The sequence below is a fragment of the Taeniopygia guttata genome, chromosome 1 (assembly GCF_048771995.1).
Source record: "Taeniopygia guttata chromosome 1, bTaeGut7.mat, whole genome shotgun sequence".
Classification (NCBI taxonomy): domain Eukaryota; kingdom Metazoa; phylum Chordata; class Aves; order Passeriformes; family Estrildidae; genus Taeniopygia; species Taeniopygia guttata.
Genome location: NC_133024.1, coordinates 100193372 through 100206572, shown reverse-complemented (window position 1 = coordinate 100206572; position 13201 = coordinate 100193372). Strand labels below are relative to the sequence as shown.

General features: G+C 42.0%; 1 protein-coding gene and 1 non-coding gene across 3 annotated transcripts in view; one reads left to right on the top strand and one right to left on the bottom strand.

The window, feature by feature from the left end:
* Positions 1-9738, bottom strand: part of PPEF1 (protein phosphatase with EF-hand domain 1) — a 36482-nt gene extending 26744 nt beyond the window's left edge. The window contains exons 1-2 of one of the 2 annotated variants that reach the window (XM_072934401.1): positions 7432-9738; positions 2185-2374 (exon numbers count right to left, since the gene is read on the bottom strand). In XM_072934401.1, the coding sequence (XP_072790502.1) occupies positions 2185-2248 (64 nt within the window). In that variant the 5' untranslated portion in view covers positions 2249-2374; positions 7432-9738. The remainder of the gene's footprint in view (positions 1-2184; positions 2375-7431) is intronic. The other variant, XM_012569448.5, reaches the window with a different exon arrangement.
* Positions 9739-12543: 2805 nt separating this feature from the next.
* On the top strand, positions 12544-12616 carry TRNAV-UAC (transfer RNA valine (anticodon UAC)). Its single transcript has one exon. It is a non-coding gene; the product is annotated as a tRNA-Val (tRNA).
* Positions 12617-13201: the final 585 nt, after the last annotated feature.

Genomic DNA, 13201 nt, shown 5'->3' with positions numbered 1-13201 from the left:
GTGGGCACTGTCCTGCACTGCAAAACAGTAAACAAAAGCTCTGTACTATAGGGACAACAGTTTATACCAGTCAATTATTGTAACTGATCACAAATACCAGGAATTTTTATACTAGGAACCTGAGTGAGAATTATTTTTTTTCTTACTGATAATTATGCAGGTAAGGGCAAATACTAATGGGAAAGTGATTCTATTAATAGAGAGTATAACATAAAGGAAACATTTTTATAAAAATGCTTACAGATGCCGTAACAATATGTTGTTTACTTATTTTACCATTAATTAATATTCAGTAAGGTTAAAATGGTAGAATTTTCTAGTCTAACCAAGAGCAAAATCCAGAAAGAATCCCATCCTGTAGATATTGCATACATTTTAGAAAAATCCTCCTCCCTGAAAGAAATGTGATCCTTATATGACTAAGGGCATCCTTCAGACCGTACACTACAGACCTGAAAGCCTGACACATTACAGCCAGGCTATCACCAACATTTCTGTTTAGAAGAGTACCTAAGGGGCAAAGCACAATCATCAGCACAGAAACAAATTTCCAGCATCAGAGCCATTAAATTTCCCATTAAAGCCCCCTGGGTTGCTTAATGGTCCTGAGCACTTAACATGGCACAGTTCCATTGCTATCACATAAGACAGATACATATCAATCACTGTGGTTAATGTTGCAAATCTAACAGAATGTTTCCTGTCTTTCTTTTTCTTTTTTTTCTTTTTTTTTTTTTTTTTTTTATTGTACTTATTACAGCACTGTTATTCTCAGGACTGAATCAGAACACAATTTTCACACTAGGCTAAACTGCATCTCTAAACAAAATTGTTATCAGTTACAGAAGGTCTCTATACCAACAAGTATCTGTTAAATTCATGTTATTAATGCATTAGAGAAATGTACCGCCTCAGGCTTCAGACAGAATGATGGTTCAGCATCACTTGACTACTGCTGAAGAGCAGAAAGGAAACCATCCAGCAGCTCCAGAAGACAAAACACAATCCAGGAAGCACACAAAATCCTAAGCCCCACATCAATGTGTGTTGACGGTTGTTGATCAAGAAAGAGTACAGCTCCTCATGCCCACTCCAAGCTTTTACACACTCAGAAATATTCCCAAGTAGCACATCCCTAAGGTCTTGCAAGGCACATGTAGACATAACGTGCAAGCCCAAAGAGGGTTTGAGCTGCCTCTCAATTACAGGTGGGTCTGGGATTCCAGATGATTCCATTCTACTTTCACTACTGTGATAGAGCACTGATGCTGCTTTGTAGTAGTATACACAAAGCTGAGTGCTGCTCTCAAACCAGTCAGCTGGGACCCCTGTAGCCATGACTAAGTCACCAGCTTCCTGTGACTCGTGTCCTGGCCTGGCAGCCAAAAAGAGCCTTACTTTTGAACCACGGCTGTTCAGCATAATAATGTCCTAAGACTATGCACAGTACCATGTAAAATGGGTCTCTGCTGACCAGTTAATTGTGTTTTAATGAAAAATCTTGGAAGAGAACACAGAGGGTCTGCAAAAAAGTCTGAGTGAATCCTGGAACATACCTGCCTGTGCAAAGATTGCTGAGTTCATACTAAGGTGGGATATGATTCAAAGGAGGGTGATGATTCATTAGCTTAATTAAACATTTAACCAGGTCCTGTGGAGACTTTCAGCTGACAGCCTCACTAATTGTCAGGGAGACTTTCAGGCCAGGCACTTGGTAGGCCAGAAAACTGATTCTGAAGTCATTGTAATAGCCCTGCTTTATTACACTTGTTTCATAATTAGGGTCACACAACAGCAGGGAAATTGGGGCGGTTTGCCCAGGAATCCTGTGGTGTGAAAAGCCATAAAAGGTCCCACTCAATCCCTTACCCCCTAAGCTTTGCCAGTGACAGAGCGAGCACAGACATGTCTGAAATTTAGCTTCTGTCCCAGATGCTGCAAATCTTTTACAACCCAATCTGTCAATGTTAGAGGTGGCCTAAAGCTGCTTCCTGACCTCAGCCAGCATCTAAAAGCTATGCACAGTTTTAAAAAGAAAATAAATAGAAAATAATTTTCCCTGAACAAATATTTTGACAACAAAACTGAGTAGGAGTCGTAGGAGAGAGGAACATTGTCTTGCAATCCTCTGCTGGTGTTAGAGAGTGAACAACCACTTGCACTGAAGATAAAGGCAACACTCACCATTCTCTGACCTCCTGTCAGCTACAGAACTGCTGCACCCCATGGCTCCAATGATGCTGCCCATCCGTTTTAATTGCTGCTGATACGAAGCATGCTTCTCTCAGCTGTCAGCATTATACACATTTCCTCTGTTGTTCCTTCAGTGATGAGGGCTCTACTCCTTTGGGCTCCTGGGGTCTTCCTAGTACTCCTAACAGGAATGAGATTGGGAAGGAGGGATAGGGAGAAAACAAAAAAAAAAAATGGTGCTTGACAAAACAGAATCTAAAGTACCTTCATCCCATAAAATATTATTGTGCAGCACATCCTACCTAAACTGGACCATATCAGGTTTTTGGTTTTTTTTTCCCCCACATCTGATTACTGTCAACTTGATTGACAGTCAAGAGAAATTATTTTAGTAATTAATACAGTTTATTCCTTACCTGTTAGCTTAATGTTAATGTGCAGCAGTGATTTCTTATATGAAGAATAGCTATTTAAAGCTATTCCTTACTACTGTCCATTTCAAAGCTGTCCCTTACTACTAGGGACAAGGGACTATGGAGACACATTACTCCTCATTCTTATGATTTGAAAATTGGAACTGCAGAATTTTAAAGATTTTAAATTACTTGTGATAGTAATGCTAAAAAAATCCAATCCTCCTAACACTCCACTGATTTGAAAAGTTGCCTTACTACCCCATTTATCATCTTATTGCTCAGTGTCACCACCACCAGAACAGAATTTACCATAGCAAATTTACCAGAACAGACAGTACCATAGCAAATCACTTCATCAGCAGACTTCATTTAAATAAAACATCCATTTTTCTATTACATTTCTACTGAAAACAGTCCAAGGAAAAGATTTTGTTTCATTAAATAGATGAACAAAATATATTTTGAAGTGAAGTCTTTTGGGTTTTTCTCCTGGCACTTGCTCAGTTCTGCACTAAATAGTATCACTCAGTAATGCAATACATTCTCTGATCAACAAATTAAAATGAGATACAATTCAAACAGTTCCTCTGAGATACAAAATGGATCAATTTCTAAGCAACAAGAAAAAAACTGATGCTCTTAGATACTGAGCTTTGTTTTAGCTAAAGATTTCTTATATGATCACACTGACCCCTCTCTCTCCATCTCCAGGTATACATCTGACATCTCTATTATTTAGCTGTTGTTTTGTTTTATTGATATTCCATTTCTTTTAACTTGAGTTTTAAAACAAAGAAGAAATTCATCAGCATAAAATGAATGCTTAGCTACTATTTTCCTTTGGCTTTACTAGAAGAAATCAAAATAAAAGAAGGATACAAAAGAAAAAAACCCATAAATGCATGACTAGGTGATTTTCAATTTCAAGAATTAGAAAACATTTATAGATGTGGGTCTGTATGTGTAGATTTCAACATTTATTATTATATATGATATCGCGTTCTGTCATGTTAATATAACACAACTCTTTGTAGTTCTGGGGCTTTCTTTCAGGATCCCACAAGACAACGGTATCTTACACTTGAGCTGGGTCTGACTCATTATGAGTCAGTAATTGATTCAGGAAAAAGGGATTTCAAGGTTTGTTTTTTTTTTTTTTTTCCCCACAATGGACTGCTTTACTTCCTTCTGAAATAAATATCATGAAAAAAAAAATGTTCTTACATTAATTTTGAGCCCATCAACGGTTTTAGCATCATCAAATACAGTATTGATATAGCTAATAGCTCAAATTTGTCTTCTCTCCAAATAATTCTTGTTCTCCTGGTTACCAGCCCCTCATTTACCCTTTTAAGAGAATCTCAGGCCTTCATTACTCCATCTCAAACAAGCCAGCCATGACTTGAACTGTTACTTGAAGACTGGCACTAAGGACAAAATAGACCTTACAAGCTAAGGTCTACTTAGACTCTTGATTAAAGGGCAGGTTAGCCTGCAAGTGGACAATGGAAGCCCTAAATAGAACCATCACACCTCTCAGGACTCCCTCCAAACCACAGCAAGCAATGGGCTAACCCAAGAAATAGGGGGCTGCATTGTGATTATAACCTGCTTTCAATGACTTCAGCTTTCCTCACCAGACATCACCACTCTCCTCTACATACCTCTAAACTCATGGACTTCTACAATCTCCTTGAGAAAAGAAATTAAAAGAGCACAGGGACAGAAATTTTATTGTGACAGCCGTAAATGAAGACTCAAACATACGCTCAGAACTTGAAGGAAAACTTGTGCAGATATATCCTTTCATTAAACCTCCTAAAAAGGCCAAATCTTGCCACCAAAGGGCTAGTCCAGGGGAATAATCACCACCTTCAGTCCCAAATATCTGCATTCTAAAATGGACAGGGTGAATATTCAACTACCTTTTCATGACAACTTCTCAAGTGGCTATGGAGCCATCCTCATTGCCAACCTGCACACCCAGACTCCAGGCCAGGAGAGTAATTTCTGTGAGCTACTTACTACACAGTGTAGCAGTGTATGGTGAAGAATCATTTGCCATTACCAAATTCCCCCAAATATTGGCTGATAAAATGGAAAGCTGGGCTTTTTACCAAGGTACTGCAAGAGACACAAGGTATCTGGATGAGAACTTGAAACATAATGTTGTGTTAATATTCTGGATATTATACCACTGATTTACCTTTAAGAGAGAATCTGTCATGTTGACTAAAAAGCAGGCATTCAATTTCTACAAGTCAGTAATCTGCCCCACTTTTACACATAACTTTAAAAATTGCTAGATTTCTCTCAGTTTAGCAAAAAAGCCAGTTTTGTGATAGACAGGCACTAAAAGCACAACTCATCCACTGAAGCAAAATAAAATGTCTTTGCAATCATGCCAATGGACACACAAAAAGCTAAGCCAGAGTGGCACATACTGCTCTTCCCTGGACAGGAGCCACTGAAGGTTACATGCAGCAAGTGCTCCAAAGGAAAAGGAAAGTCCTGTAAAGATTTATAGCTGACTTTCAGTGAAATCAGATAGCAGGGTCTTTGGGCATAGAGACATCCTTTAAAGCACACCTTAACTTTTAAAATTATTTGAACTGTGCTTCTGGCAGACAAGTGTAAACTAGGTTAAACCTGAGAATATGGGAGCCATATGAACAAGACCCACTATGATTTAAGTGGATTTCTTACTCCTCTGTCTTTTTATTTGTTTCTTACCTTTGATAAACAAAAATGAAAGGCTCCTGCTTTTATTTTTATTGGGATGGGGTTTCCATAATTATGCTACTTCCTCTAGAAGTTGTTTCAACAGTTCTCTCCAGCAATATGCCTCCTTTCACTACTCACCCCTTTTCTCAATCATATTTTTGAATAGGTAGCTATGATCTCCTCCCATTACATGTCTTAGGAGGTACATGTACATGAAGAGGTGATAAAATAGAGACAGTTTTAACACAAAGATCAGATGGATGGATGGATGGATGCTTCTAATGACAGAGACTTTCCATTGATGCTATCTTGTATATTTTTTTTTTACTGTGACTCACAGATTTCCTTTAGAATTGTTTTCCTTTCCAGTTCCATAGGACTGCAGAGAATGTAAAAATGCCATAATATGCATTTGTGATGGATTTGCTTCTGTGCATTGCTGAGGGAATGAAGCTTGAGAGACTAAAATACCCTAGAGAAGAGAACCCAGACATTAAATCACAACACTCAGGTCAGAACCTCCAGAAGAACAGGTCTCTAAAACTGTCTTGTTGGGATTGCCAAGGATGAGAATCTGGAGATGAGTTGAAGATCTCATTAGCTAAAAGATCCACCCTGCAGAAAGTAGGATGAAGCAGTCAGAGTCAACTAGCAGAGTGAAATGGAACCTGGCTATGGCACGGGAGCTGTAATTTTGACACCAACACTGAATTTGATCTGCCAAGGGGTTGATATGAGAACATCAAACATAAACAAATCAATATGTGATTAGGGCTCCATCATTTTACATCCATGGAACAAACTAACATTTCTATCAAGTGATTTTCAGTGATTATAAATATGTGAAAGACAGAAATGAGAAAGGCTTTTGTTAACAGATAATTTCCTCCGCCTGCTCAGAGAAGCAAGGCTAAGCTCAATGTAGAGCTGATGGAATGATTGCTGTAAGTGGCTGTGTTGACAGACCTCAGTGCTGGGGCCAGGAATCAATAGGGAATGGGATGCATGTGGTGGCTTGAGCACTGGCCAAATGTTTGTAAGATAGCAGAAAGCCAGCAAAGCCTGAAAGAGAATAGGATGAAGTCTTAAGGTGGACTCCTATTCCTGAGCCAAAAAATGCACTGCAAAAAGAAATAAAAGCAAGAGTAGCAAAGATGTGAATATGTAGATAATTCAAGCAATCCCTGAGCTCAGGAACTGCATGAAAACCCAAAGAGAATCTGTAAAAAAAATGGTGGGAGAATACTAGTTCAATCAACAAGGGGTAGATTTACTTTTGGGGTTTGTTTTGAATTTTTTTTGTGGGGGGGCAGAAAATATACAAAGCAAGCAGCCTGGTTTTTTGTTTTGTTTTGGTTTTGTGGTTTTTTTTTTGTTTTTTTTTTTTTTTTTAGCAAGACATTAGGAAGATTTTGTTTTAAAAAGAGGAGGAATAGCAAATACAAGTGGACAAATGGGGTACACATTCTTCTTCACCTTGAAGAAGAAGCAAACACACCATATCACTTTCCAGAAATGCTAAACGCCTCTAGGGGGAGATTTCTTTAGGTAATAAGGGGAAAACTGAAAATCCCAAAGCAAATTTGGTTCTAGTAAACTGAACCCAACTGGAGCATAAAAGTTAACACCCTTTAAGCAAAAAGCTGGATGACATACTGTCCTGCAGTTAATGAGTTGGATCACATACTGTCCTGCACTTAATTAGCAGGGTCTTAATGACATCCTGAAGAAGCAAATCTTCACAATAAACATGTGTTGAAATCTGAGCCAGTTTAAAAATTAAATTCATGCTTCAGCGTGGTTTTCATAAAATTTAAGTTAAGCATTAGAACAAGGTTCAAAATATAATTAAAATTATTTTTCCTTAAACAAAAAATACATGAAATACAGTTTGATTTCATCTGTACTCAGAAGTTCTGGATAACTGATTCAGTCCAGGTCAAACTATAGGTTGAAGCACAGTGATTTTTCTCATGGAAAAATCATAAATAATGCCACATACATCTGTCATTTTGTTAATTTGCTCTTTAAAAGTGACCTTTATATATATATATATATATATATATATATATATATATACCCCACCCAAAGATATTACCTTTTTTCTTTCTGCTTCAGCAATACCGAGATTTTTTGTACTAGAGTACCTTTAGAAGATTCTTTTTTTAAAGAGAAAGCAACCCTTGAGGGGTGCAGCTCTGCAGAACAGGTGCTTCAATTCTCTCTGGGGCTCTGGAGCTCAGAAGCTGCAATGCACTTGCTCTCCACCTATTTACACAGCTTCCCGAGAAGAAATCTCTTGAATGCTGCTCTTCAGAAACAGTCAGGAGAAAATGTTGTTTTCATGGTCCAACCTGATGTGAAAGCTCATGGCTGCAGCCCTCCAGCTGTGCTGTTTCCGTGTTGAAAAGCTGTTTTGTCACCATGCCTCCTGAATCTCAGGCAGAGAAAGGGATGGGCTGAAGTTATCTGCCTCGCATCTGAAGTCACATGATCTCTTTCGGCCTTTCTGCTGTGTTGAGGCAATGATTTGCATTTTAGCAGATCTAGCACACTAGAAAAAAACATAAGGCTGTCCAGGTTATTTGGTTATCTGATGTGACTGGCATGGTTATGAAAGCCCTTAAGGAAAGAAATACTGAATTTACCATAAGGCATTGCACCTGCATGCAATATAATATATAAGTGTTCTCCAAATCACTCAGTCATACCCAGATAATGGCACAAGTATGAAGCATTCAGATCTTGTCTTGGGAGCCACTGTGCTAATGCCTTCAGTTCATTTCTTCATGCATGCACATGTTCTCACCATAAACGTGTGACTGGAATTCTGTGGACTCAGTTTATGCTTTGGCTCGTCTTCTCCTTGTGTGACTGCTGGGAAGGGATTGGAGAAGCTGAGGACACAGCAGCCTTGCTCTGGTCAGAAAGCCACGATCTGAAATCAAACCCTGACCCCTGGCAGCACATCCACATCTCTGACCCACTCTGGCCACGCTGGCCCCTGACTCCCTGTAATGGCACAGGATCCCTAGGGAAGGGCAGAGCCATCATGGTCATTTGTTGCTGCCCACTGCTCACACGACAGCCCCTGAGGAATCTGCTCCACCGGCAGTGCATGGATAGCATGGGGTCACTGTGATTTTGAACACATACCTCACCAAACCACTCAAAGCTAGGAGATGTCTGTAGAAGTGTGATAGTGTAATATCACCACTACAGTCTTGGGCCGGGTCCTCATCAGCATTTATGTTCATCAGGACACCATTGCCCCACTCCAAAAGCCAGGGAGGGATTGCTTGCTTTGCTTGCTGCTGTGCAGTGATGGAACAGAGCACAGCAGGCATTTCAGTGGGTCAGGGCGGGGCCTGTGGGTCCAAAGAGGACCACGGGTTATAAAGCATGCTGTGGTGGGAGAAAGCTCCATGTGCAAGGGCACAAGATGAAGACCACTGTGCCCTTGTTCTGAAGCCTCTTCAGGTGATGGAGCCCCAGCAGGACTGGATAGAAACAAAAGATTTCTGAGAACAGAGGCAATGTAATATCTGCATCCTCCTGGCCCTTCCCAAAGGTCTAATAATACCATAACATGCTATTTTCAGAATTGTCAGTGTGGTGACAATTCTAAAGGCATCAACCACTCTACTCTGAAGGACAGAGTGATCAAATCCCCTTTTGAAACAGACTTTTATTAAGGTACACAAGATATTTAAAATGCCAAACCAGCAAAGCAGAAGGCATTTGACTGACCGAGATAGTCCTCTGAGGTTCTGGAGTCCCAGACACAAGCTTCCACTTTCAAAGCTGTTCCTCTCCCGTGAGACAAGACAGTAAATGGAAAGCATACCAAGCGCAATAATTCTGCATGACCCAGAACAGTTTTGATGTTTGTTTTTTCTGGCAAGATGCACTCTCCCTGATCTGAGTTACAGCAGCTAATCTTTTATGTATGATCATGCTGCTCTGCCAAAATGCATGCAAGCAAAACTATATCACAACCTCTTTCCACTGTACTCTTGGGATACACATTATTTATAAACATTTACTGTACCTGATAAGTTCATCTCTATTGGCATTTACCAAGGTCTCTGCATAATGAGAGTTTTGTTGCAATTGCCAATAAATCCATCAGAAACATTTCATCCAAGATTAGTGGGAGAGGGATAACCTTAGTAGTTAGGTTCTTTAGGACATGTTTTCTTTTGTTTCTCTTCTTTGTCCTCTGTCTCAGTGATCTGACATGACCAAGCAACCCGATAAAGACTGGACTGAGCCACCTCTCCAGTTACTTGTGGGGATCACGATAACATGCAACTTGAGGAAACTCAAATGTCCTTTCCAAATTAACCTTTCCCATTCAAGTCCAAGGAGATAATACCCTTTTCCTTTCTACAAAGGGCAAAGAACACACCGGTCCCATCAACAAGGTCACACACACTACTGCTTTTTTGCTCAGCAGTTATGTATCACACACACACTTAATATGCTGAATAGACTTAGCATCAACAGCTGCAGCAGAAAGTAGGCCAAAAAATTCTGACAATATATGATTGAGCAGTTTAGCATGACAAGAAAAAAACCCAGTGATGGTGCTAGTGTAGAAATCAGGGCATCCCTCTAAAAGCAGCCCTTCTTGATGTAATTGCACCTAGAAACATTTGGAAGCATTAACCTCCTGAGCAAGTCTTCATGCAGGCATTCCACATACATAATTCAAATTCTGCTTCAGGCTTATTTCTCAGAAGCACCCACTACAAAGTGATGTAACTGATATTTTTTCAAAAAGGATGAAGATAATCATAGTTGAAGGGAACGTGCTCCTTCTAAGCTCTGACCATGGTTTCCCTCCTCTTGCCCTACCAAGCTTAAAGAAGTATTTTTATATGACCCAGCAAAAGTATTTTAAAGTACTAGCCAGAGGAAAAGTCCCTGACTGAGACACCTGGATGCCCAGAGACAGAAAGAAAAAAAAAAAAAAAAAAAATCTAATAGAAAATAATGAAGAGAGAAATTAATGTCCAGAACAAATTTAAACTCTGACTCAGTCAGTGAGATGACAGAAATCTGTGCTCACACATTAGAAGAAGTAGGTTAATTTGTGTGAACACAAAAAGAAATGTTCCCCCTCTGACAATTCTGGGTGAGAATGTGAATAAAAGACATCAAAACTAGCATCCTTGGCAAAAAGCACACCTAATCAGAAATGTGACAGAAAGGCAGTGATAGGGCCTCAAAGCTACCAAAGACTGAGAAACTAAACCAGAACACTATGCAACCATCAGGATACACTCTGCAAAAAATGAGAACAATTTTTTTTTTCCTTGAAGAAAGTTTCCCAAATTGTCAGATGAATGCAGATTATTCTGGGAAGCAATGTCTAATGACCTAATTTGCACAACTCTACCTCCCTCGCATTAGCATCAACCTCCACTTAGAGCTTATAGAAATGATAGCTATCTATCTACAGTACTCAGGGTTTGACAGATCTTAGTAAAGCAGCATGACGAAAAAGAAATGGGCTTAAGAATTGCCTAACAAAATCTTGATGTGAATTTTGTTGGTCTGGTGAACCAGAAGCTCCACAGGGTGCAAACCCTACATCCTGATGCCTCGGGCCCACCAGGCTGTCTCTTTGCCAAAGGGGCAAAGCCTCTAAATCAGGCTCTCCAGGCCAAATCAGGCTCTCCAGGTCAGGAGAGCACACAGATTTGACTGCCACCCTAATGATCAATATGTAAAAGGATTTTAAAAATATTTTAAATTGTTTTTTAAAGAATGGAATCTACCAACGAATAAGTGTAACCACGTACATGGTAAGGGGTCACCAAGTCTATGGAAATAATTGTCTTCATCTTTATTTTCATCTAATGCTTATTAAACTGCCTTTAATTAAACATTTTCTACCTTGTTAGAGTAAATAAATCTGCTGCTTCATCAAAATATTAATTTCAAAAATCATGTAAACTATGCTATTTAGCCACAAACAATACACTGTTTTGCTTACAAGTTCCACACTTCTGAAAAATCCCAAGCTTACCTTTGATATTCCAAATAATAACTTCTGTTTGTAACTTTTGTAAATATAGTACAGGTGCCTTAATTTGTGCTCCTACAGGGCACTCCCTTTGCGATGTGAGGCGCAGCGCAGTATGGTGAGGACTGAGGTAGTGCAAGTAGTGCAAAACAGTGAATGAAACATAAGAGAGGGAAGACGGCAATTATTGTGAGGTGTAAGGGGTGACAAGAAAGTCCATGGATGGATGGAGGGATGAAGGAATGGAGGGATGGAGGATATCCAAACGCCCACTTCCCGCACAGGCCGGGCCCGAGCGGGGCCTGAGGCGGTGGCCGAGCGCGGGGCGCCCCCTGCCGGCGGCGCAGACCGCGGCGGGAGCCGGCCCCGGGCGGCCGCACGGGAGGAAAAATCTCCATCCCCTCCGGGGGATTGGAAAGAGCCGGGCGCTCCTGCCTCTGCTGCCTTATGTTTTTTAAACAGCCCCCTGTGCCGAGGAAATCATCTACACGTCCCTCCCCCGCTGAGAAGAGAGCTAGAGCGCCCTGCAGTAAGCAGCGAGGCGCTTCCCATGGCCGGTTTAGAAGAAATCCCCGCAGCTGGGCTCTCCCGGGGCAGCGGCGGTGTTGCTGCAGCTCTCCCGAAGCTTAGGCCGCCCTTCCCACACTTGGGCCCACCTGACGTGACACTCCAGCCCAGTTCGGGGAGAACAGAGCAGCCGAGCCTATGCCAGGAGCAGCGGGATGCGCAGGAAGGCTGCCAGCCCTTCCCCAAGCGGGGCTAGTGGCAATGGCGTTGGGAGCACACGGGCTGAAGGCAGAGGTTTACCGAACACGCTCGCTATGCGTGTGCCCAATGGATGCAGGGTAAGGGAGCGCTCCCTGTAGCGTGGCCCCCACGCCCCAGGGTTGCTGCCAGCTCCGTGTGCCGTGTGCGGCTGGGCAGAGCGGGCCCGCCGCTGCCAGCAACACGCAGCGGCACAGGAGCCTTACCGGGAGCTGATTCACCCCCGTCATTGCCCCTCTGTAGCTATCAGAAGGGCAGAAAAGGCATTAGGGTAATTTTTAACTACTACATTTGTTTTTAATCAGCCTGCAATTAAAAAGAAAATACCAGACTTCCGTCCTCGGGCGGGCAGGGAGGTGTGGCCAGAACGTCGTCGATAGGAGCAGTGCAGTGACAACAAGCTTACGCGGCGGTTCCATAGTGTAGTGGTTATCACGTCTGCTTTACACGCAGAAGGTCCTGGGTTCGAGCCCCAGTGGAACCAGCGCAGAGGCGGGTGGTGTTTTTTCCTGCCTCACACTAACTTTTCTATAATTTCTTTTAACGCGGTGAATTTCGGTTTAGCTGTTTCCTCCACAGGACGGGGAACAAGAAGAAGCGGGCCCTGCGTGCGGCAGAGGCGGAGCAGTTTCCAGGGGAGCAGAAAAGCGCTCCAGGGGAGACGCTGTCACACGGGATCTCTTCCATAGGCTGCAACCTTGGCAGAGGAGCCTTTACCTGCCAGCGCAGTAGAGGGATCCCCCCCACACTTTACCATGGTCCCTCGGAGGGGCACCCGAGGAGACCACAGGGAGCAGAGGCAGTGGGCAGAAGCAGCAGCCTGTGCCTGCTCCCAAGCAGCCAGGGACAAAGGCAGTGGCGAAGTCTGCAGCCCCATGCATCCCCATGCATCCCCAAGCCGTCTCACCGGGACCGACTGGAACAGGAGTCCTTCCATCTCTGTGTTTGGAGACATTGTTTGAGCGCTGGGGAAAGGCCAGCAGTTTTCCAGCACACATCTAGCAAGGCCAGTTAACTCCACCCTTGTTTTCCCCTGTACTGTGCATATCGTTTTCATTAACTGGGAAAG